The 20,854-nt window shown below is 44.3% G+C and overlaps 1 protein-coding gene across 3 annotated transcripts in view; it reads left to right on the forward strand.

Moving 5' to 3' along the window:
- Window positions 1-20,854, forward strand: part of LOC140427849 (E3 ubiquitin-protein ligase DZIP3-like) — a 173,247-nt gene that overhangs the window by 38,265 nt on the left and 114,128 nt on the right. For 2 of the 3 annotated variants that reach the window (XM_072513632.1, XM_072513631.1), the window contains exons 4-10: window positions 1,676-1,756; window positions 10,043-10,167; window positions 12,484-12,604; window positions 14,155-14,277; window positions 17,069-17,170; window positions 18,507-18,599; window positions 20,690-20,733. In XM_072513632.1, the coding sequence (XP_072369733.1) occupies window positions 1,676-1,756; window positions 10,043-10,167; window positions 12,484-12,604; window positions 14,155-14,277; window positions 17,069-17,170; window positions 18,507-18,599; window positions 20,690-20,733 (689 nt within the window). Of the gene's footprint in view, window positions 1-1,675; window positions 1,757-10,042; window positions 10,168-12,483; window positions 12,605-14,154; window positions 14,278-17,068; window positions 17,171-18,506; window positions 18,600-20,689; window positions 20,734-20,854 lie in introns of those variants that run through there. The other variant, XM_072513633.1, reaches the window with a different exon arrangement.

Raw genomic sequence — 20,854 nt, forward strand, 5'->3', positions numbered from 1 at the left:
GGACCAGATTTTCATATTGGAGGTGGGAATCGGGGCTAATCCAAGATCCCCAGCAACTGCGGCTGGGGTTCAAGCCCGAGGTGGAAACAGAAGTGGGCCAAGTCCAGCGCAGGTCTAAAGGCCTGCCTCTATTCTCAAAAGGTCTATGCCCAGTGTTGGCTTACCTAATGTACAATTGAACCTTTTCATGGCTTTAAACCATCCTTCTCATCACCCTCACTCTATCGCCCATTATCCACTTAGTGAACAAAACTCACAATCACTTGCCTGGATGAGCATGGCTCCAACTGCATTTGAAGCTCGACACCATCCAGGACAAAGCTCCTGATGCACCATCCTATACATTCACTCTCTCCACAACTGACAGACAGCGGGGACAGTGTCTGCTATATATAAGGTGGACAGAAGCAAATCACAAAGGCTTCTTTGTAGCACCTTCCAAACCTGTGATCTCAACCACCTAGAAGGACAAAAGCAACAGGGAACACCACCACCTGTAAGTTCGCCTCCAAGCCACATACTATCCTGTCTTGATCTATATCGCCATTGCTTCATTGGCACTATATCAAAATCCTGGAACTCCCTCCTTAACAGTACTGTGGATGTACCTACACCACATAGACTGCAGTGGTTCAAAAGCTCACCATCACTACCTTCTCAAGGGCAATTAGAATTGGCCAAGCCAACGATATCCACATCCCATAAAAGGATTAAAAAATAGCAGGGAAGTAATTGGCTGAATCAGTTGGGAAAGTGATGTCAGTGATTATTCATTCTACAAATGATTTTAGTGCTGAAGCAATGTATTTATATTTCTGTAAATTGGTAAGTGAATGTGCTGTTTGGGGAGCTAAATCATACATACCATGAATAAGCTTGGTTTCATCCTTAGTTAATACTCAGCAGGAAGGGGGGGGGGGGAAACTTCCATTGAGGATTGTACAGCTTAATTTAAGGTGGTAAAAAAAAACTAAAATAATTGGGATTCTCTGTCCTGATCATTATCCAGAGACTTTTGCTGGAAGCAGATATATGTAGCCATTGGGTGAAGGGAGAGTAATACCTTCATCATAAATGACATACCACCTGCTTAAAGATTCGCTGCTTGGGCAAGGCAAAGGAGACCAAGCTGAGTGGTGCAACTGTTAACACAAGAATGCTGAGGCCAGGAGAATATTGAAGGTTTTCTTTAAAAGTGTCACCTTTTCTGTAAAACCATAAGCATCAGAGAGAGATGATACCTGTGGCTAAGTGATACCACTGCATCATATTCAGAAGATTGTGGGTGTATGTACCAATCTGTAACGTCAGCAGGTAGTCTGACACTTTAGCAGTGGACCGAGGAAGTATTACACCGTCAGAGAGGCTGACTGTTTGATGAACTGAGACTCACAGGGGGATCACAAAGATTTAAATAAGATCAGAGGTGCTTTCCCATGTTTTGGGACCAATATTTATCAGTAAAGCAGGTCTTTATCACATTGTTGCTTGTAGGAACTTACTGTGTGCAAATTGTGAAATTATAAATGTAAATACTTGAAAAGTATTTTATTGGCTGCATTGGGTGTCCTGCAGTTATGTAATGTGCAATATGAATTAACTATTTTCTTGCAGAAACTTGGAGATAAACAACCCAATAGATTTAATTCTGTATTTCTATGTTTATTGCTCTTAGGTGCGACAGATAAGTGAAGTACAATACCTCTTGCTATTGCATTACTTTGTTATGGCTCTCTGTTCCAGAGGCCAAGCACAGGTACATCTTGTTCCCATTAACATTTGTTTGAAGTCATTGTGGATTACCATCATTAAACTGTCACTTCCAATTCCAAATGTTTCGTTTTATCATATTCAGTATTTTAAGAGAGCTCAAACAAAGGTTTGGTAAAGTACTGCTACTTAGTGTAGCCAATGAGTATGTATGTTTATATCGAAACATAAAAGGATTGTCTGCAAAACTATGGGCGGCATGGTGGCACGGTGATTAGCACCGGGTCCAATTCCAGCCTTGGGTGACTGTGTGGAGTTTGGACCTTCTCCCCGTGTCTGCGTGGGTTTCCTCCGGATGCTCCGGTTTCCTCCCACAGTCCAAAGATGTACAGATTAGGTGGGTTGGCCATGCTAAATTATCCCTTCGTATCCAAAAGATTAGATGGCGTTACTGGGTTCAGGGGATGGGGTGCGGCAAAGGCCTAGATAGGGTGCTGATTCGGAGAGTCGATGCAGAGTCGATGGGCTGAATGGCCTCTTGTACTGTTGGGATTCTATGATATTACAGCAACATGTATTTTATATACGAACATACGATGAACGTCTGAGGATCCTGGGATTATATTCATTGGAGTTTAGGAGGTTGAGGGGAGATCTAATAGAAACTTACAAGATAATGAATGGCTTAGATAGGGTGGATGTAGGGAAGTTGTTTCCATTAGCAGGGGAGACTAGGACCCGGGGGCACAGCCTTAGAATAAAAGGGAGTCACTTTAGAACAGAGATGAGGAGAAAGTTCTTCAGCCAGAGAGTGGTGGGTCTGTGGAATTCATTGCCACAGAGGGCGGTGGAGGCCGGGACGTTGAGTGTCTTTAAGACAGAAGTTGATAAATTCTTGATTTCTCGAGGAATTAAGGGCTATGGAGAGAGAGCGGGTAAATGGAGTTGAAATCAGCCATGATTGAATGGTGGAGTGGACTCGATGGGCCGAATGGCCTTACTTCTACTCCTATGTCTTATGTCTTATGGTCTCATATATCTTCTCTAGTCTAAACACAAATGTCCCAGGGCACTTGGTAATAGGACACAAATGAATAATGAAAAAAAGACTGAGATACTGAAAGGGTTGGCCAAAAGCTTAACTTACGATGTGGATTTTACAGAAGGCCATAATGAAATAGTGGGAGCTCAAGAACTTTAGGGAGGGGTTTCCAGAGCATAGTACTTAGGCTGAAGTCGATCAGCAATAATGGGGAGGAAAGGATGCACACAAGGTTAGTCAGAGTTGCAGGAAATGAGGTAGTAGGGCTGGAGGATATTGGAGATGGGAGCAAGGCAATGAGACCATGAAGCAAATTCAATATGAAGATGAGGATTTTACCTTGAGGGTACAGTTTTAAATAAGCTGAAGTTTATGGAGGATAGTAAGAAGTCTTCCAACACCAGGTTAAAGTCTAACAGGTTTGTTTCGATGTCACTAGCTTTCGGAGAGCTGTTCCTTCCTCAGGTGAATGAAGAGGTATGTTCCAGAAACATATATATATAGACAGATTCAAAGATGCCAGACAATGCTTGGAATGCGAGCATTAGCAGGTGATTAAATCTGTACAGATCCAGAGATTGGGTAACCCCAGGTTAAAGAGGTGTGAATTGTGTCAAGCCAGGACAGTTGGTATGCCACTTTATGGAGGATGGCAGGCCAGTCAAGAAAACATTTAGAATAGTTCAGTCTGGACAATACAAAAATATTCCAATTATCTCCTAGCTAGCTCTACCATTTCCCATCCTCCAAATATTTCAGTTCATCTAAAATTCTGCTGCTCACATCCCAACTCAAACTCATTCCCCATCAACTCTGTGCTTGCCAACTTAAATTGGCTTGCTGCCCAACAATGCCTCAATTTAAAATTCTCATCCTGGTGTTCAAACTCTTCCAGGGCCTTTCCCCTTTATTCTCTGTAATCTGTTACAAGCCTTCCAAAAATTTACATTTGTCAAATTTTGGCCTTTTGATTATGCCCTAATTTCTTTGACGCACAACTAGCAGTGTTGGAAGATATATGTGGGTGTTGTGGAATCTAGCTGTAAGAAGTTAGGCCTGGTTGCCAGGGGCTTTTGGTGACTAAGTGAGTGTGATACATTGAACAGCGTGGGAGCAACAAGGTAGGAAATGTCATTTGAAGATGCGTTCACTGGGACTTCAGGTGGTGGCCATGGTGTGAGCAGTCACACATTTGGCAGCTCCCGCTTCAGGCAGGTTTTTTTCGGACCTTTTCCGCGTTCCGAGGGTGCATGTGTGGCTGAAAAAGGTGTAGGGTTTGCCAGAGGGAAGTCTGACTCCACTGGTGGGACTGATGGATAGATCCATGGACCAGAAGTGGGTCAAGAAGAAGGAAGGGAGCAGGAGAATCTTTGTGTGCCACAGCTTAAGATGGCAGAGGGTGCAGGGCCCACGCTGCATACCCAATGGTCAATGGACCAACTGGTGGACTTCTTAAATGAGAAGTTCAGCCAGCAGAGGAGAGAGGCCTATGAGGATCTAACCAAGGCTGTAGATCTGTTGAAGTCGGGAATCGATCGAGTGGAGCAGAGGCTCCCGGAGGCAGAACTTGATAATTGTAGGGATGCCTGAAGGCATCAAGGGAGTGGACGCTACCCCCTATGTGGCCAGAATGCTGGAAAAGCTGATTGGAGAGGGGGCCTTTGGCCAGCCCCTGGAGGTTGACAAAGCGCACAGGGCGCTAATGAGGCCGCAGGCAAACGAGCCAACAAGGGCAGTGGTGGGGTGTCTTCACCGGTTCCTAGATAAAGAAAAGATCCGGAGGTGGGCGAGGCAGACGCGGAGATCATAGAATTTACAGTGCGGAAGGAGGCCATTTGGCCCATCAGGTCCGCACCAGTTCTTGGCAAGAGCACCCCACTTAAGCCCTCACCTCCACTCTATCCTTGTAAACCAGTAACCACACCTAACCTAAGGGCAATTTAACATGGCCAATCCACCTAACCTGCACATCTTTGGACTGTGGGAGGAAACCTACACAGACACGGGGAGAACGTGCAGACTCCGCACAGACAGTGATCCAAGCTGGGAATCCAACCTGGGACCCTGGAGCTGTGAAGCAATTATGCTAACCACTGTGCTGTTAGATGTTTAGCTGCTGTTGTATAAGGAGTCAAAAGTTCTGCTGCTTTTCACCAACACCTTTATTTCACTTCACCAGACTCTGCACAAAACTCTAACATCACATCACCTGACACAAAGGCCACCTGAAGCCCCTTTACATATCAGTGTCAATTATTGGATACTTAACATAAATGAGACAACTAATTGGAATGTCTCTTAACCCATTACTTAACATCTGCTACCATGATGCACCTGGGAGGGGAGTGAGCTGAAAGTGTATCAGGACCTGGGCCAGGATCTGGCAAAGAGGAGGGCCGGGTTTAACCGGGTGAAGGCTTTACTCTTTAAAGAGGGGGTGAAGTTCGGGATGCTGTACCTGGCTCGCCTCTGGGTGACATTTAATAACAAAGAGCACTATTTTGGAACACCAGAGCCGGTGAGGTAATTTTTGAGAGGAAATGGACTGGCAGGAGAAGGAGGTTGTTGAACTGTGGAGGTGGGGTGTTTTTTTCCTGTTCTTTGGTAATTTCTGTATTTTTTGTTTTGTTGGTGGTTGGGTAACTTTTCTCCTCTGTGATATTTTGATGCAATGAGGGGGTGAATGCACCTTTTGGACTTTTAATTTTCTTTTGTTCTTGTTGGTTGCGGGTTGTGTGAGCAGGGGGAGGGGAATCAGTGGGGGTTAGGAGGTTTAGGCGCCTTGGGTGGGGGCTACCAGGTTAGCTGGGCGGGCTAGTTAACAGGAGCATAATGGGGGGGCGGGTGAACAGGTGATTAGTGAAGTAGAGGGGGATGGCGTTGTTTTGTTTAGTGTGGGAGGCGGTTGCTGATGAAGGTGTTGTTAATGTGGGGTAATATGGGAGGGAGTGGTGATGGTGGACATCCCGGGGTGGGCCTGGAGGGTAGTGAGGCACGAGCAGGGGGTTGGCCTACGAAGGGGTATGGTTGATTGGGGGGGGTGGCGGTGGGTGGAGAGATGCTCTCCGTCCAGGCTGGTCGCTTGGAACATGAGGGGGCTGAATGGGCCAGTCAAACGATCGGCTGTTTTTGCGCATCTGAGGAGTTTGAAGGCAGATGTGGCCTTTTTACAAGAGACACATTTGAAGATCGGGTCAAGGCTAAGGAAAGGATCGGTAGGGCAAGTTTTCCATTCGGGGTTAGATATGAAGACGCGTGGGGTGGTGGTGCTGGTCAATAAGCGTGTGGCATTTGAGGTGCGGAATGTAGTAGCGGGTTTGGGGGCAGGAGGTTCGTGATGGTAAGTGGAGGGGATACCAGTGATCCTAGTAAGTGTTTATGCCCCAAATTGGGATGATGTGGAGTTTGAGGTGAGTATTGAGGAAGATCCCGAATCTGGACTCGCTGATTAAGGGGAGGGGACTTTAACACGGTCATTGATCCGGGGATGGACCAGTTGAGCTCGAGGTCGGGGAGAGTGGTGGTGAGGGAGCTGAAGGGGTTCATGGAGCACATGGGGGGGAATGCACCCGTGGAGGTTTGGGCGGCTGAAGGAGTTTTCATACTTCCCCCACGTGCTTGCAGATTGATTTGTTTTTGTGGTGGTTAAGTTGTTGCTGCTGGCGGTAGTGGATTTGGGAGACCTCGGTGCCGTGAGGCAACAGTGCTACTCCCTGCGCCACCGTGCTGCCCCTTGGAGACGTGGTTAAGCAGGTGAATAGGGAGGTACGCGGAGGCCCCGGAGGCGGGAAGGAGAGGCAGAAACTCCACTCCAGATGGAGTTTGGACTGGTGTCCACAATGAAGGCAGTGGGGCAGTTGCAGAGGGCTAGGGGGACAGTGTATGAGTACGTGGAGAAGGCTAGTAAGATGCTGGCCCACCTGTTAAGGAAGCAAGAGGCGGCGAGGGAGATTGGCAGGGTGAAGGACAATAAAGATGGAGTGGTATTGGACACAGTGGTGTGAATGGTGTATTTAAGCAATTTCACAGGAGGCTTTATGATTCTAAGCCCCCGGCCGGACGGGAGGGAATGCAGAATTTTCTGGACGGGCTGAAATTCCCCAGGGTGGAGCAGGGCCTGGTAAAGGGGCTGGGAGCACCCATTAGACTGGTGAAGGTGACGGAGGGCATGGAGCAATGCAGGCAGGGTCGGGCCTGGGCCCGGACTGCTTTCCAGCAGAATTTTAGAGAAGATTTTCGGGAGACCTGGGTTGCTGCTGGTGAGGCCATTTAATGAAGCGAGGGAGAAGGGTGAGCTCCCCCCTATGTTGGCGCAGGCCTCAATATCTCTGATCCTAAAGAAAGACAAGAAGGAGCAGTGTGGGTCCTACCACCCAATATCACTATTGAATGTGGATGCCAATTTGTTTGGCCTCGGGGATTGAGGACTGTGTGCCGGGGGTGATGGGTGGGGACCAGACGGGGTTTGTAAAAATAAGACCCATGTTGGCCAACATCAGGCGTCTGTTAAATGTCACAATGATGTCCTATAGGGACGGAATGTGGAGGTGGCGGTCGCGATGGAGCGGAGAAGACTTTGGTCGGGTAGAATGGGAATATTTGTGGAAAGTATTGGGGCAGTTCGGGTTTGGGCAGGTGTTTGTGGATTGGATTCAATTGTTGTACCAGGTGCTGGTGGCAAGTGTAAGAACGAATCTGGTGAGTTTGGGGCACTTTAGGCTGTATCGTGGGATGAGGCAGGGGTGCCCACTCTCCCTGCTGCTTTTCGCCTTGGCGATAGAGCCACTGGCAATGGCGCTTGGAGCATCTAGGGTGTTGGAAAGGGATAGGGCGGGGGGGGGGGGGGGGGGGGGGTGGAGGGTGTCTCTATATGCAGACGACCTGTTGCTGTATAAAGCGGACCCACTGGAAAGCATAGGGGATATTATGGACATGTTGGTGGAATTTGGCCAGTTTACAGGGTTTGTGGAATTTGGCCAGTTTACGGGGTATAAGTTAAACATGGGGAAGAGTGGGGTCTTTCCGATCCAGGCGAGGGGGTAGGAGAGGAGGCTGGGTGAGCTGCTGTTTAAGGTAGTGGGGATGGGTTTCGGGTGTCTGGGCATCCAGGTGGCGCGGGGGTGTGAACAATTACACAAGTTGAATCTGCTCGGCTGGTGGAGCAAATGAATGGGGAGTTTAAAAGGTGCAATGTGCTTCCGTTGTCATTGGCGGGGTGGGTGCAGTCCGCGAAGATGACTGTGCTCCCAAGGCTTTTGTTTGTATTCCAGAACCTCCCTATTTTTCTCCTTAAAGGCCTTTTTTAGGAAGGTTAACACATTGATATCGGGATTTGTGTGGGTGGGGATGGCCCCATGAATGAAGAAGGCCCTGTTGGAGCAGGGGGGGGGGGGGGGGGGGGTAGGGGGGCGCGCCTTGCCTAGTTTAATAAATTATTGCTGGGTGGCAAATATAGCCATGGTAAGGAAGTGGGGAGGGGTTGGTATGGGAACGGATGATGACAGCCTTGTGTAAGGGTACTAGTTTGGGGGTGCTGTTGATGGTGCCTCTGCTGTTTTTGCCGGCCAGGTACTCCACAAGTCCAGTAGTAGTGGGTTCTGTGCCCTGAGGGTGTGGGAACAGTGGCAACAGCACCTGAGGCTTGAAGGGGCCTCGGTTTGGGCTCCAGTCTGTGGGAATCACAGGTTTTCTCCGGGAGGACTGGACGGGGGGGCGGTTTCAGGGTTGGCGGCGGGCGGGGATCGAGAGGTTTGGGGGTTTATTCGTGGGGGGCAGCTTTCCAAGCTTGGAGGGACTGGTAAAGGAGTACGAGTTGCCCAGCGGAAACTGGTTCCAATACTTACAGGTGTAGAATTAGGAGAGAAAACGGGTTCCGTCACTTCCTGATCTGCCGCCCCCGGGGTTGCAGGTGAGGTGCTGTCGAAAACAGAGGTTGGTGAGGGCAGGGTGTCAGAGATATATAAAGGATTTATGGATTGGGAGGGCCCCTTTTGGAGTAGTTAAGCGAAAGTGGGAGGAGGAGCTGGGGGGACAGCTGGAGGCTGGATTATGGGAGGAGGCTCTGAGGAGGGTGAATGCATCCTCTTCGTGTGCCAGACTGAGTCTCATTCAATTCAAGGTAGTCCACAGGGCGCATATGATTGTGGCTAGAATGAGTAGGCTCTTTGAGGGGGTGTAGGATAGGTGCTGGCAGTGTGCGGAGGGACCCGCGAACCATGTCTATATGTTCTGGGCCTCCCCGAAGCTGGAGGGATTTTGGCGGGGGTTCGCTGACGTGATGTCTGAGGTACTAATGGTGAAGGTGGTTCCGAGTCCAGAATTGGTAGTGTTTAGAGTGTCGGAAGATCCGGGAGTCCAGGGGGTGAGAGAGGCCGACGTTCTCACCTTTGCCTCTCTGGTAGCCTGGAGACGGATCCTGTTGGGGTGGAGGGACTCGGACCCGCCAAAACCAGGGAGTGTGGGTGAGCAACCTCGCGGATTTCCTTAGGCTTGAGAAAATTAAGTTAGCTTTGAGGGCGTCGGTGGATGGGTTTGCCCGGAGATGAAAACTGTCTATTGATTTCTTCCACGACAACTAAGTCAGCAGGGAAAGGGGGGGGGCTTGGGTCACTGTTGTGTGGAGTCTGCACGTTCTCCCCGTGTCTGCGTGGGTTTCCTCCCGAGGGCTCCGGTTTCCTCCTCTAGTCCAAAGATGAGCAGGTTAGGTGGATTGGCCATGATAGATTGTCCTGAGTGTCCAAAAAAGGTTAGATGGGGTTACTGGGTTATGGGGATGGGATAGGCTTAAGTGGGGTGCTCTTTCCAAGGGCTGGTACAGACTCGGTGGGCCAAAGGGCCTCCTTCTGCACTGCAAATTCTATGATTCTATACTCTTGTCCACGTCCCCCATTAAGATCTCCAATGCTGCATCTGTAACTCTGAAAATCCCCCCTTTGCTTGATGTTCAATTTTCCTTGTTTAGAATTGCAGCAGTAACATTCAGCCGTAGCCTCCTGCCATTCAGGGCAGCTCCTCTTTAATGGGCACCTTTAAGAATAGACAGTTGGCTGCTCCACATGTTCTCAGCACAGCGCTGTTCAGCCCCCTAATGAGCAAAGGGCAACCAGCAATACATGCAGCTCGCTGTGCAGCAACCGCTTGACCCTGAGCTATAATCATGAAAACCAAGGTGACACTGGAACCAGTGTAGGTAGATTATGAATTGCATCTATCTATTGGTGTTATCCATTTTTTAGCCCACAGTTTGTGTGTCAGTTGCTTTGCAGCCATTTTACATTATTTTATCTCCAGGATCTCTCTGAAGCTGAAAAGCAAATTAAGACAATTGAAAAGATGACGAAGGAGACACAAGAATGTGAGAGCTTTCTGTACGTAGCCTATCACACGTTAGGCTGTTTATACTACAAGCAAAATAGGTAAGGAATCTGTGCTTGAAGTTGGATATTTTAAAAACTACATAACACACCACAGGAATTTACCTGCACGGAAAACAAGCATTCAGTTTGGATGAAATCATCTGAACATGTCAATGTAGTATATACTCCCTGTTTTATATACTTGTATGTTTTTTGTTGAATCATAGAATCATAGAATTTACAGTGCAGAAGGAGGCCATTCAGCCCATCGAGTCTGCACCGGCCCTTACAAAGAGCACCCTACTCAAGCCCACGTATCTACCCTATTCCTGTAACCCAGTAACCACCACTTACACTTTTTGGTCACTAAGGGCAATTTATCATGGCCAATCCACCTAACCCGCACATCTTTGGACTGTGGGAGGAAACCGCAGCACCAGGAGAAAACCCACGCACACACGGGGAGAAGGTGCAGACTCCACACAGACAGTGACCCATCCGGGAATTGAACGTGGGACCCTGGAGCTGTGAAACAACTGTGCTAATCACTATGCTACCGTGCTGCCCTAACCTGTTATTTGTTTGTACTTCTGGGTTTCTTTTCATGGTGTGGGGAGAGAAACTTAAGAAAGGGATTAAATTTTCTTCTTGTGTAGAAAAATGTATTTTTTAGTAAAATTAGCTTAACAGTACAGAAGTTAGTCCTAATCTCTCTGTATTCTAAGAATGTATTAAAAGACACAAGATAGTAATTGAATACATTTAGTTAAGCGATTGTGAGATATATTTTGTTCAAACCCTTATTTTGGATGTTAGAAGTTTCAGTTACTTGGGGAGGAACGGTGCATCACTGAAAAAAATGTAAGAACTAATTTTGGGGGGAACCTATACGTACATACAAATTAGGAGCCAGGAGTAGACCATTCAGCACCTCGAGCTTGCCCCGCTATTCAATAAAATCATGGCTGATCTGGTTGTAACTTCAGTCCTACTTCTGCCTAACACCTTGTTAATCAAGAATTTATCTGGCTCTGCCTTATTAAAAAAAACTAGCACGCAATTACAGGATAGTAAATTTGGATCGGTAAAATCTTTTAAAAGTGTGGTTCTGGGAATTTATACTGTTAGAAGTTTTATGTATAAATATTGTGGGGGAAGCATAGTTTTGTAGACTGGGAGTGCTTGCGTTCAGTGAAGTGCAAGACTTCAAATGTGTAATGTCAGAGCATACAGCATTAACATTGTGGCAACTAGGCATTGAAGGGCAGCTTAATTTCTGAATAATAATCTATATTATTGTCACAAGTAGACTTACATTAACACTGCAATGAATTTACTGTATAAAGTCCCTCGTTGCCACACTCCGGCACCTGTCCAGGTACATACAGGAAGAATTCGGAATGTGCAAATTACCTAACAAGCACGACAAGGAAGGACTTTTACACTCTACACCATGAGTTCTTATTTTGTGCGATGACCTTTGTCGCACCTTCTCAAATGCCTTTGCAGAATCCGATCAATCGGTTCCCTATTATCCACCTTTCTTGTTACTTCCTCAAAAGATTCCACTAAATTAGTCAAACTTGGTTTCCTTTTAATGAAACCATGTTGACTCTGCCTGACTAATATTATTTTCAAAGTACCTTGCTATAACTTCCTTAATAATTGATTCTAGCATTTTCCCATGACAGGTGTCTAGGCATACTGGCCTACAGTTTACTGCTTTCTGTCTCTCCCCTTTCTTGACTAATGGTGTTGCACTTGAGGTTGCCCAATCCACTGGGACCATTCAAAAATCTAGGGAATTTTGGAAGCTCACTGCATCCATTTATTTTAAGACACTAGGATGCAGGCCATCAAGTCCAGTGGATGTGTCAGCCTTTAGTTCTAATAATTTTTCCAGCACCCTTTCCATCGTGAGCGTGGTTTTAAGTTCCTCCAACCGTTTAACCTGTTGATTTTCAAGCAATCTTCAGATTTATTTGTGTCTTCTACAGTGAAACCAGACACAATACCTGTTTAATGCTTCTGCAGTTTCCTTATTTCCCATTGTTAATTTCCCATTACTTGTATTAAAAGATGCCTTCTCACAGTTCTTTTTTTGCATTTGTCTTACTCCATTGGATTGTGTAAGCAGCATTTCCAAAGATTGACTCCTTTTTAAAAGAATCAAAGAATACTTAAAGTTTGGCAATTCACGTCAGTGAGACGTTGGTCCAAAGTGTCCTTTCAAATTTTCCATAAATTCAATTTTATAGACTTCTGTAGCCATTTGATTATATGTTATACTGCTCTCAGCTCCGATCTAACCAAATTCATGTATGTTTATGTACTCGCATTAGTGGCAATCTAAGGTTCAAAACCTTTTTTTTTCAGATTTAAAGGTGCTATGAAATGGTTTCAAAAATCCAAGCAAGAATTTGAACATAATCCCCCAACTATAGAGTGGACTGATGTGGTGTTAAAAGCAGAAGAGATTAAACCGGAAAATTTTGTAGTAAGAGTTTTATTTCTTTTTTAAAAATTCATTAATGAGAAGTAAGCATCACCGACAAGGTCAACATTTAATGCCCAACTCTAGCTGTCCTTGAGAAAGTTGTACTGAGCCATTTTCTTTCATGTACATCTAGAGTGTGGTTAGGAAGCGAGTTCCAAGATTTTGACCTAGTAAGGTCAAGACTATGGAAAAACTATGGGTGCAATTCAGTGGCCTTGTCGTGCCCGACTTGGTGTCAGGACAAGGCTGTTGAATGTCTCAAGATTCATGACGCCTGAAATGTCTCGTGAGATTCAAAGCAGAGCTGCTTTGATAGTGAATTCGCCTTCCAGAAAGGCATTAGTGAACCTGATAGGTTTTAGAATGGTAGTTAGTTTCATGATGGTTACTACTAGTGGGATTTGAACTCGTGTCTCTGCAGCATTAGTTCAGGCCTCCGAATACCAGTCCATTGGCATTACTACTATGCTACCATTCCCATTCACCTTCAAGTCAAGCCCCACTCGCACAATAGATTTGAGCACAAAAGGCAAGGCCGGCATTTCATTTGATATTGAGGAAATGCGCAACTTGAATGAGATGTTGAACTGTGGCCCTGTCTGCCCTTTTAAGTGGATATAAAATTTCCCGTGGCACTAATTCAAAGTGTTATTTCCGGTGTCCTGGCCAATATTTATCCTTCAATTAACAGAGTATAAACAGATTATTTGGTCATTATCGCAATGCTGTATGTGGGAGCTTGCTGTGCACAAGTTAACTGCCATATTTTCCAGAACAGTGGTAGCACTTTAATGGCTGCAAATCACGTTGAGGTGTCCAATGGTCATGAATGAGGCTAGTCATGTGTTTCGAGGCACCTTTTATTTCCATCAAATGACAATTAGTATCTGACTCCGTGATCTATGATGTTAGTTATTGAAAAAAGTATTTTCTCCCATATCATTTTTTGATTGGTCAGGAAAGATTCATGGTTAGTAATACTACCACCCAGATGGAGTTTTCTTAGTTGCCATCCAGTGGCGATGAGGCACATTAGAAAGTGCCACCCAAAACTTTGCTGTGTTTCTGTAAGCTTAATAAATATTACCAAATTGATTAATTTGGCCTCGGTTTCAATGGTGCAGCACACTAACCTGGCCAACTTTGATTTTTTTTCAGTTTTGCTTTCGGTGAAGTGTAACTGCACATCAGAAATGACACAACTGCTCAGCCATGCAAAAACATACTCATTATCACTTTACCCTTCGAGATTTTTCAATAAAATTAATGTGGGTGGATGGTGTCATATTAAATATGTTGGTGTATGCTATCTGAATTGAAGGTCAATAGATGTTGTTTCAGTATTAATGACTGATGAAAATGCTGCCAATCTGCTTGCATTGATAATGTTTTTAAGCGCACCTTAGTTAACACTCCTTTTGCTTTGTAACCATGCCCCTTAACTAGAGTTACTATTAAAACTATAAAGTATGGAATATAGATAACCTGAGTTCTGTTTTTATTTTCATAAATGATGTGACTACTGGAAGTTTGCTTTTATCATCCCATAGGTCAAAATAAATGAATATGTTGAAATGTGTAAACATGCTCCTGATCCTCTAGGCATCTGCCAAGATGCTAATTGTCAGGGATATTACAAGAGGGAAATATATGATTCTGACCCAGATTACAAGGTATGTCTTAACAAGAAAATCTAAAACAATCTTGATTGTGCTTAAAGGTCAGATCTTACAAATATTTTGTATTTGAAAAATATTTCAATGTTAAAAAGCTGTTCTAAAATGACTCCTTGTGAGCAGTTCTGTTTAATGTTTAACTTGCTCGAAAACATTGTTACCAGATTGCCCCACTGACCTTGTAGATGTTGTCATGGGATATAATTCCTAATTGTCTTTGCTGCCAATGTAAAGATAAAAATAAATCTAGATTCTAAAGCTTGCTTGGTTAGAGCTTCTAAGAAATGTGAATGAGCAGTTATCAGATTGATCATTAGAAAGTCATGCTGAATATCTGCCTAGTTCCAGGATTTTAATTGGTTCAGGGAGCATCTATCTGTTTAAGGATAGGTTACTGTAAATAATTGCATGATAATGTAATTCCACCTTTTTGTGCTGCACCTTTTTGTGCTGCTTTATTATGCTGCTTCCTTTTTCTGAGGGTCGCAATGTGCTGATCTCCGAACAGATCTCCGGTTTAAATGAACAGGTGCCCTTTTTGTTTTGAAAAGTAATTGCTGAAGCCTTTCTTTTCCTGCTCTCCCTCCACCCACCATTATTATTGCAGCTTTTCTAGAATCCTGTGACCGTTTGTTTGGTGCTGCTTTTTTTTGGCCTCTGATGTCATCCTGCCGCATTTTGGATGAAGAGAAACGTTTTTGTTTTCTTCTTTGACATTGCAGACATCCCTGGCAAGGCCAGCAATTTGTTGCCAATACACACATTGTCCTTGAAGATGGTAGGTATGATGAGGGAGTTAAGGCTGCCCCAGAACCACCTGTATCCACCCAGCAGTATCTGTACCCCAAAATGCAGAGGCAGAAATACAGTCATTGACCCAGGAAAGAATGCTTATCCAAGGGCCATCAGGACCTGCAGCCAAGGCAGAGCTGTGTCTATAGATATTTTAAGCAATTCGCTGATGTCTTATTTGTACAAGTAAGCATCTACTTGTGCTTAGATCAGTTTGGAATTGTGCCCAGAAGAAGCACCCCTTTTTGAGCCAAGTGAGAATGATTTTGGGGAGACCAATACAGCATGAAGATTGTATTCATTGATTTTAGAGAAGACTAATGTTTGCGTGCTAAGGGAGGAAGTGTGGAGATGTGCTAGAATTCATGAAGTCCCTGAGAAACATATATGACTATTAAGGACATGTACAAGGAATGCTGTACAGGAGTAAGAAACCGTGTGGGTGGAGAGTGAGAGTTTAGAAGACAAAGTTGAATTGCACCAACGATTGGCATTGAGCCCTTTCCTATTCCTGATTGTCATGGATATTCTAACTCCGCAAGTAAAGCCGGAAGTGCCATGATCCATGATGTTTGCAGATGACATTGAGCTTTGTGGCGGGGGTGATGACTCATTATTAAGAGAATTGTGGAAAAGCGCTGGATGATCGGGTCATGAAAATCAGTAAACCAAAGATCCAATTTTATAGACTATCAGTTTGAGCCGAGAGCAGAGGATCAAAGTGAAAGTGTATGGGTGAAGACTTGGGAAATAGTGAAGAGTTTCATGTGCCTGAGATCAATGGTGGCAGAATATGGAAATTAGCAACAGATTGGTTCTGGTTGGAGTCATTGGAATAAGTGCAGTGGAGTGTTACATGATAGAAAAGTAGCAAGAATCTGCAAGACAATTGTGAGACGAACCTTGTATAGTGAAGAAACTTGGGCAATTAAGAAAAGAGGAACAATGACTGCATACTAATGAGCTGGATGTGTGCAGCAATGAGGAAGGACAAAATCAGGAACCAGTACATCAGGGGTTTAGTGAAGATTGTTGGAGCATTGAAGAAAATAGCCAAGATTAAAGTGGCATGGTTATCTGGCATGAAGATAGAGAGGAAATGTGATGAGGCAAGTGATGGGGATGGAACTGCCAGGAAGAAGGAGCCAGGTAGGCCTAACACCACAAGGAAAGATGCGGTGGTGAGGGACTTCTATGCAGTGGGATTGGAAGAAGAATAAGTGACTGACAGGAGGAGCTGGAGAAAGGTGATCAACCACTTTTGTGGTGACCCCCAAATATAATGGGAGAAACCCAAAGAAGAAATGCGAATAACTTAATTCCCATCAATTTGCAGATGTAAGAAGAATACACAAATTATCGATACCACCAACCAATTCCTATTATTTTTACTTTTAATTGACTTGAATGCAAAACTACAGAGAGAAAAAAAATCATGATTTGTTTTTGATACTTTCCTTATTCTAAAAGCAGAGTAAATCCCATAAATTATGTCAGCTTTATTCACAAAGATTATATTGATGTTTGATTCAGGCTACTCCATAAATCTATCAACTCCGAGGCAATATACATATTTTTGAAACATGAAAAGAGAAGAAACTTGGTACCAGACTTGCAGAGGACAATGGTTATACACTGCTATTTGTGTACTTCTGAAGATCAGTAATAAAAACCATGAACAAGAAAGGATCCAGCAGTTCTATTTATCATTGGGGCCCAGTTTGGCTATCAACAGGAAGCATTCAATGTTCATGCAATGTTAACAAATGCCAAATCCATTCTCCTAGTTTCTGCTTGTACTATAATATTAATTTCCCGAAAGTTCAACAGCCACATTTGTTCTTCTATCAAAAGGTTTCTGAAAATCTAATTTCTTATTCCTCTCTTTTCCTGCCTTCCGCTCAAAATACAGCAAGGAACATTTTGTTTTTAAATCTTTAAAATTTGACACTTTAAAATTTGACACATCAACACATGTAATCTTGTCTTGTTTCAGGGCTATGTTGAACTTTGCTGTGATAATCGCTGTTTGATAGCATATCATACTACTTGCTGGAAAAAGCTAAAGGACTGCCAGTATCGTGGAAAAGCTAATCAAGTGAGAAAGATTCAAATTTCATTTCTCTTTCCCCCTTTCATTTATTTTATCTGTTGTTGAAAGCAAAAGGATTGGTTACCACATTGAATACTCCCCACCACTAACGCTGCTCCTGAAGTCCAGATACAGTTTCTAGTGGCAAGGAAAATCAAGGTCAGATTTTCACTACCAAAGCGGGTAGCTTAAGTTGGGAAATTTCTCAACTTGGCAGACTCCCCTCCAATTTAAATGGCCCCATTTGACCCAATTTCTGCTCCAAAGAGCCAGTAATTCCGGAAGCAGATATTAGATGCCCAAAAACATGGCCAAGCGCCAAGACATGCTGATTAGACGGCCTGCATCTGTTATCTGGGACTTGATCCTAGTTGCTTTAGAAGCAGTCAAGCCCGCTAACCCTCAACACTCAACCCCCACCTACCTTCCGGCAAAGCCGACGGCCCCCTCATTCCACTTCCATAGTCACACCTACTATCCCATGGGCAGACCTCAGGGGTCATGTGGAGATTTAAAAAAAAATAACTTGTAACAATGTTAAACAGACCTAACTCATACACGTTTGATAGTGGGGTGGGGGGCGAGGGGGGGGGGGGGGGGAATCCCATTCATGAAACCTATTTAGAACTTTTAAATTTCCTCCAGTGGTTGATCTCTTCTAAAACCAAACACATTTCTATTCCGCAGTCACATCCAAGACAGCTAATTCCTTGATATCCTCTTTTAAGTTGTCAACCAAACTGTGAACTAAGAATCTCCCGCAAGTGCTTTACAGGTTTTGAAACTCAGCCAAGCATCATAACGATACAATAACAGCCATTAGGAAATGTCAACAAGAACTCTATTAAAACTGTGGAACAGATGGCCTTTTTTTTTTCTAATCTAACCAGATGGCCTGTCAATCAAAGTCCAGCCGACTTTCTTTTTAAACTCTCACAGCTTCCACCTGTAAGTTTAGAAGAAGAAACTTTTGAAAAGATTCAGATCATGACATTTAAAGAGATCTTGCCCTCTCTTCGTGAGCGTGTACATCTACTCCATCAATTTATGGCTCCCCACACTGGGTTGAAGTCTTTGAAACAGCCAGAATTGATTCCACTTGAACTCAGCAGGAAGTTCAGAAGGTCCTGCTAAGTTCAGGAGTCTCACCTGTTTGAATCACACCCCCTCTGTATCTGTCAGAAATGGGGTTGAGACTTATGCATCCAGGTGCCACTGCCATTTTTAAAGGCCTGCAAAACCTTTCTGATTGCGACAGTTTAGCCACAGGCCTCATTTTACATTTGTTTTGATATACTTCATAGTAAAATAACTCAAATTAATTTATTTTTATATATTTCAGGATTTCTGTTTAATGAAATGTATGAACAATGATTGTAAAGGTCTTGTCATAAAATGTGTGATTCACAATGCCTTAGGAAGCACGCAAACTGAGGTAAGAACTTACAAAAATTTTAGACATATAGGACTGTTAAAAGGCAGCATAGCTTAGAACACTCTCCTCATTTCCTGCTTGCAGAATCTCCTATGCCTATTCACTACCTGTCCTTCCGGAATCTCCTGCACCTATTCACTACCTGTCCTTGCGGAATCTCCTACACCTATTCATTTACCTGTCCTTTCATAAGACATAGGAGCAGAATTAGGCCACTTGGCCCATCGAGTCTGCTCCGCCATTCAATCATGGCTGATATTTTCTCATCCCCATTCTCCTGCCTTCTCCCCATATCCCCTGATCCCCTTATTAATCAAGAACTGATCTATCTCTGTCTTAAAGACACTCAGTGAATTGGCCCCCACAGCCTTCTGCGGCAAAGAGTTCCACAGATTCATCACCCTCTGGCTGAAGAAATTCCTCCTCATCTCTTTCAAAGGATCGTCCTTTTAGTCTGAGATGGTGTCCTCTGGTTCTAGTTTTTCCTACAAGTGGAAACATCCTCTCCACGTACACTCTATCCAGGCCTCACAGTATCCTGTAAGTTTCAATAAGATCCCCTCTCATCCTTCTAAACTCCAACGAGTACAGACCCAGAGTCCTCAAACGTTCCTCATACGACAAATTCTTCATTCCGGGGATCATTCTTGTGAACCTCCTCTGGACCTTCCAAGGCCAGCACATCCTTCCTTAGCTAGGGGGCCCAAAACTGCTCACACTATTCCAAATGGGGTCTGACCAGAGCCTTATGCTGCCTCAGAAGTGCATCTCTGGTCTTGGATTCTAGCCCTCTTGACATGAATGCTAACATTGCATTTGCCTTCTTCACTGCAAACTGAACCTGACATTAACCTTAAGAGATTCATGAACAAGGACTCTCAAGTCATAGAATCATAGAATTTACAGTGCAGAAGGAGGCCATTCGGCCCATTGAGTCTGCACCGGCTCTTAGGAAGAGCACCCTCCCCAAGCCCACACCACCCTATCCCCATAACCCAGTAACCCCACTCAACCAACACTAAGGGCAATTTTGGACACTAAGGGCACCCAGAGGAAACCCACGCACACACTGGGAGAACGTGCAGACTCCGCACAGACAGTGACCCAGCCGGGAATCGAACCTGGGACCCTGGAGCTGTGAAGCAATTGTGCTAACCACTATGCTACCGTGCTGCCCTTCGTGCTTCTGCTTTCCGAAGCATTTCCGCATTTAGAAAATAGTGTACGCCTAAATTCCTCCTTCCAAGTGCAAAACCTCACACTTTTCCACATTGTATTTCATGTGCCACTTTATTGCCCACTCTCCTAGCTTATCCAAATCCTTCTGCAGCTCCCTTGCTTCCTCAATACTACCTGTCCCTCTACAGATCTTTGTATCATCTGCAAACTTAGCAACAGTACCTTCAGTACCTTCTTCCAGGTCATTAATGTATATTGTAAAAAGTTGTGGTCCCAGCACAGACCCCTGAGGCACACCACTAGTCACCGGCTGCCATCCTGAAAAAGACCCCTTTTATCCCCACTCTCTGCCTTCTGCCAGTCAGCCAATCCTCTATCCATGCCAGGATCTTACCCTGAACACCATGAGCTCTTAACTTATTTAACAGTTTCCTATGCGACACCTTGTCAAAGGCCTTCTGGAAATCTAAATAAATCACGTCCACTGGTTCTCCTTTATCTAACTTCCTTGTTACCTCCTCAAAGAACTGTAACAGATTTGTCAGACATGACCTCCCTTTGACAAAACCGTGCTGACTCAGTCCTATTTTATCATGCACTTCCAAGTCTCCATGTGACCTAATGAATCAATTTTGTGTTTCTTTTGATCTTCTCTTGACTTTTATTATGTATCATGCTGTCTGGAAAACTCTGCTGAAAAAAACTGGAAGGCAAATATCATTACAAACCTGCTGTGTTTTGCCATTCCACACATTTCTTTTCCCACTGGGAACTTGTCTTACCCAATGAACCATTTCTTCATTAAATGCTACATGATTCCAAGTGGTTGTGATTATGGTTGTTGATGGTGTTTTGTCTCTTTCTATAACTTGGAAAGTTTTTTAAAAAACTTTTGTACATTTTTCTTACAGTTTGAACTTAAAGTTCCAGATTTGTCATCTCAGATTCCAGCTGCGTACGTATTTTAAAACAACAATCTGCATGTTTTTCTTTGTTTAGTATAATAAACACATTACATGTGAGAAACAGCTTGAACATTAGAAAAATCTACCAAAAGGACAATTTATGGGGTGGGT

The sequence above is a fragment of the Scyliorhinus torazame genome, chromosome 8, assembly GCF_047496885.1.
Source record: "Scyliorhinus torazame isolate Kashiwa2021f chromosome 8, sScyTor2.1, whole genome shotgun sequence".
NCBI classification, from domain to species: domain Eukaryota; kingdom Metazoa; phylum Chordata; class Chondrichthyes; order Carcharhiniformes; family Scyliorhinidae; genus Scyliorhinus; species Scyliorhinus torazame.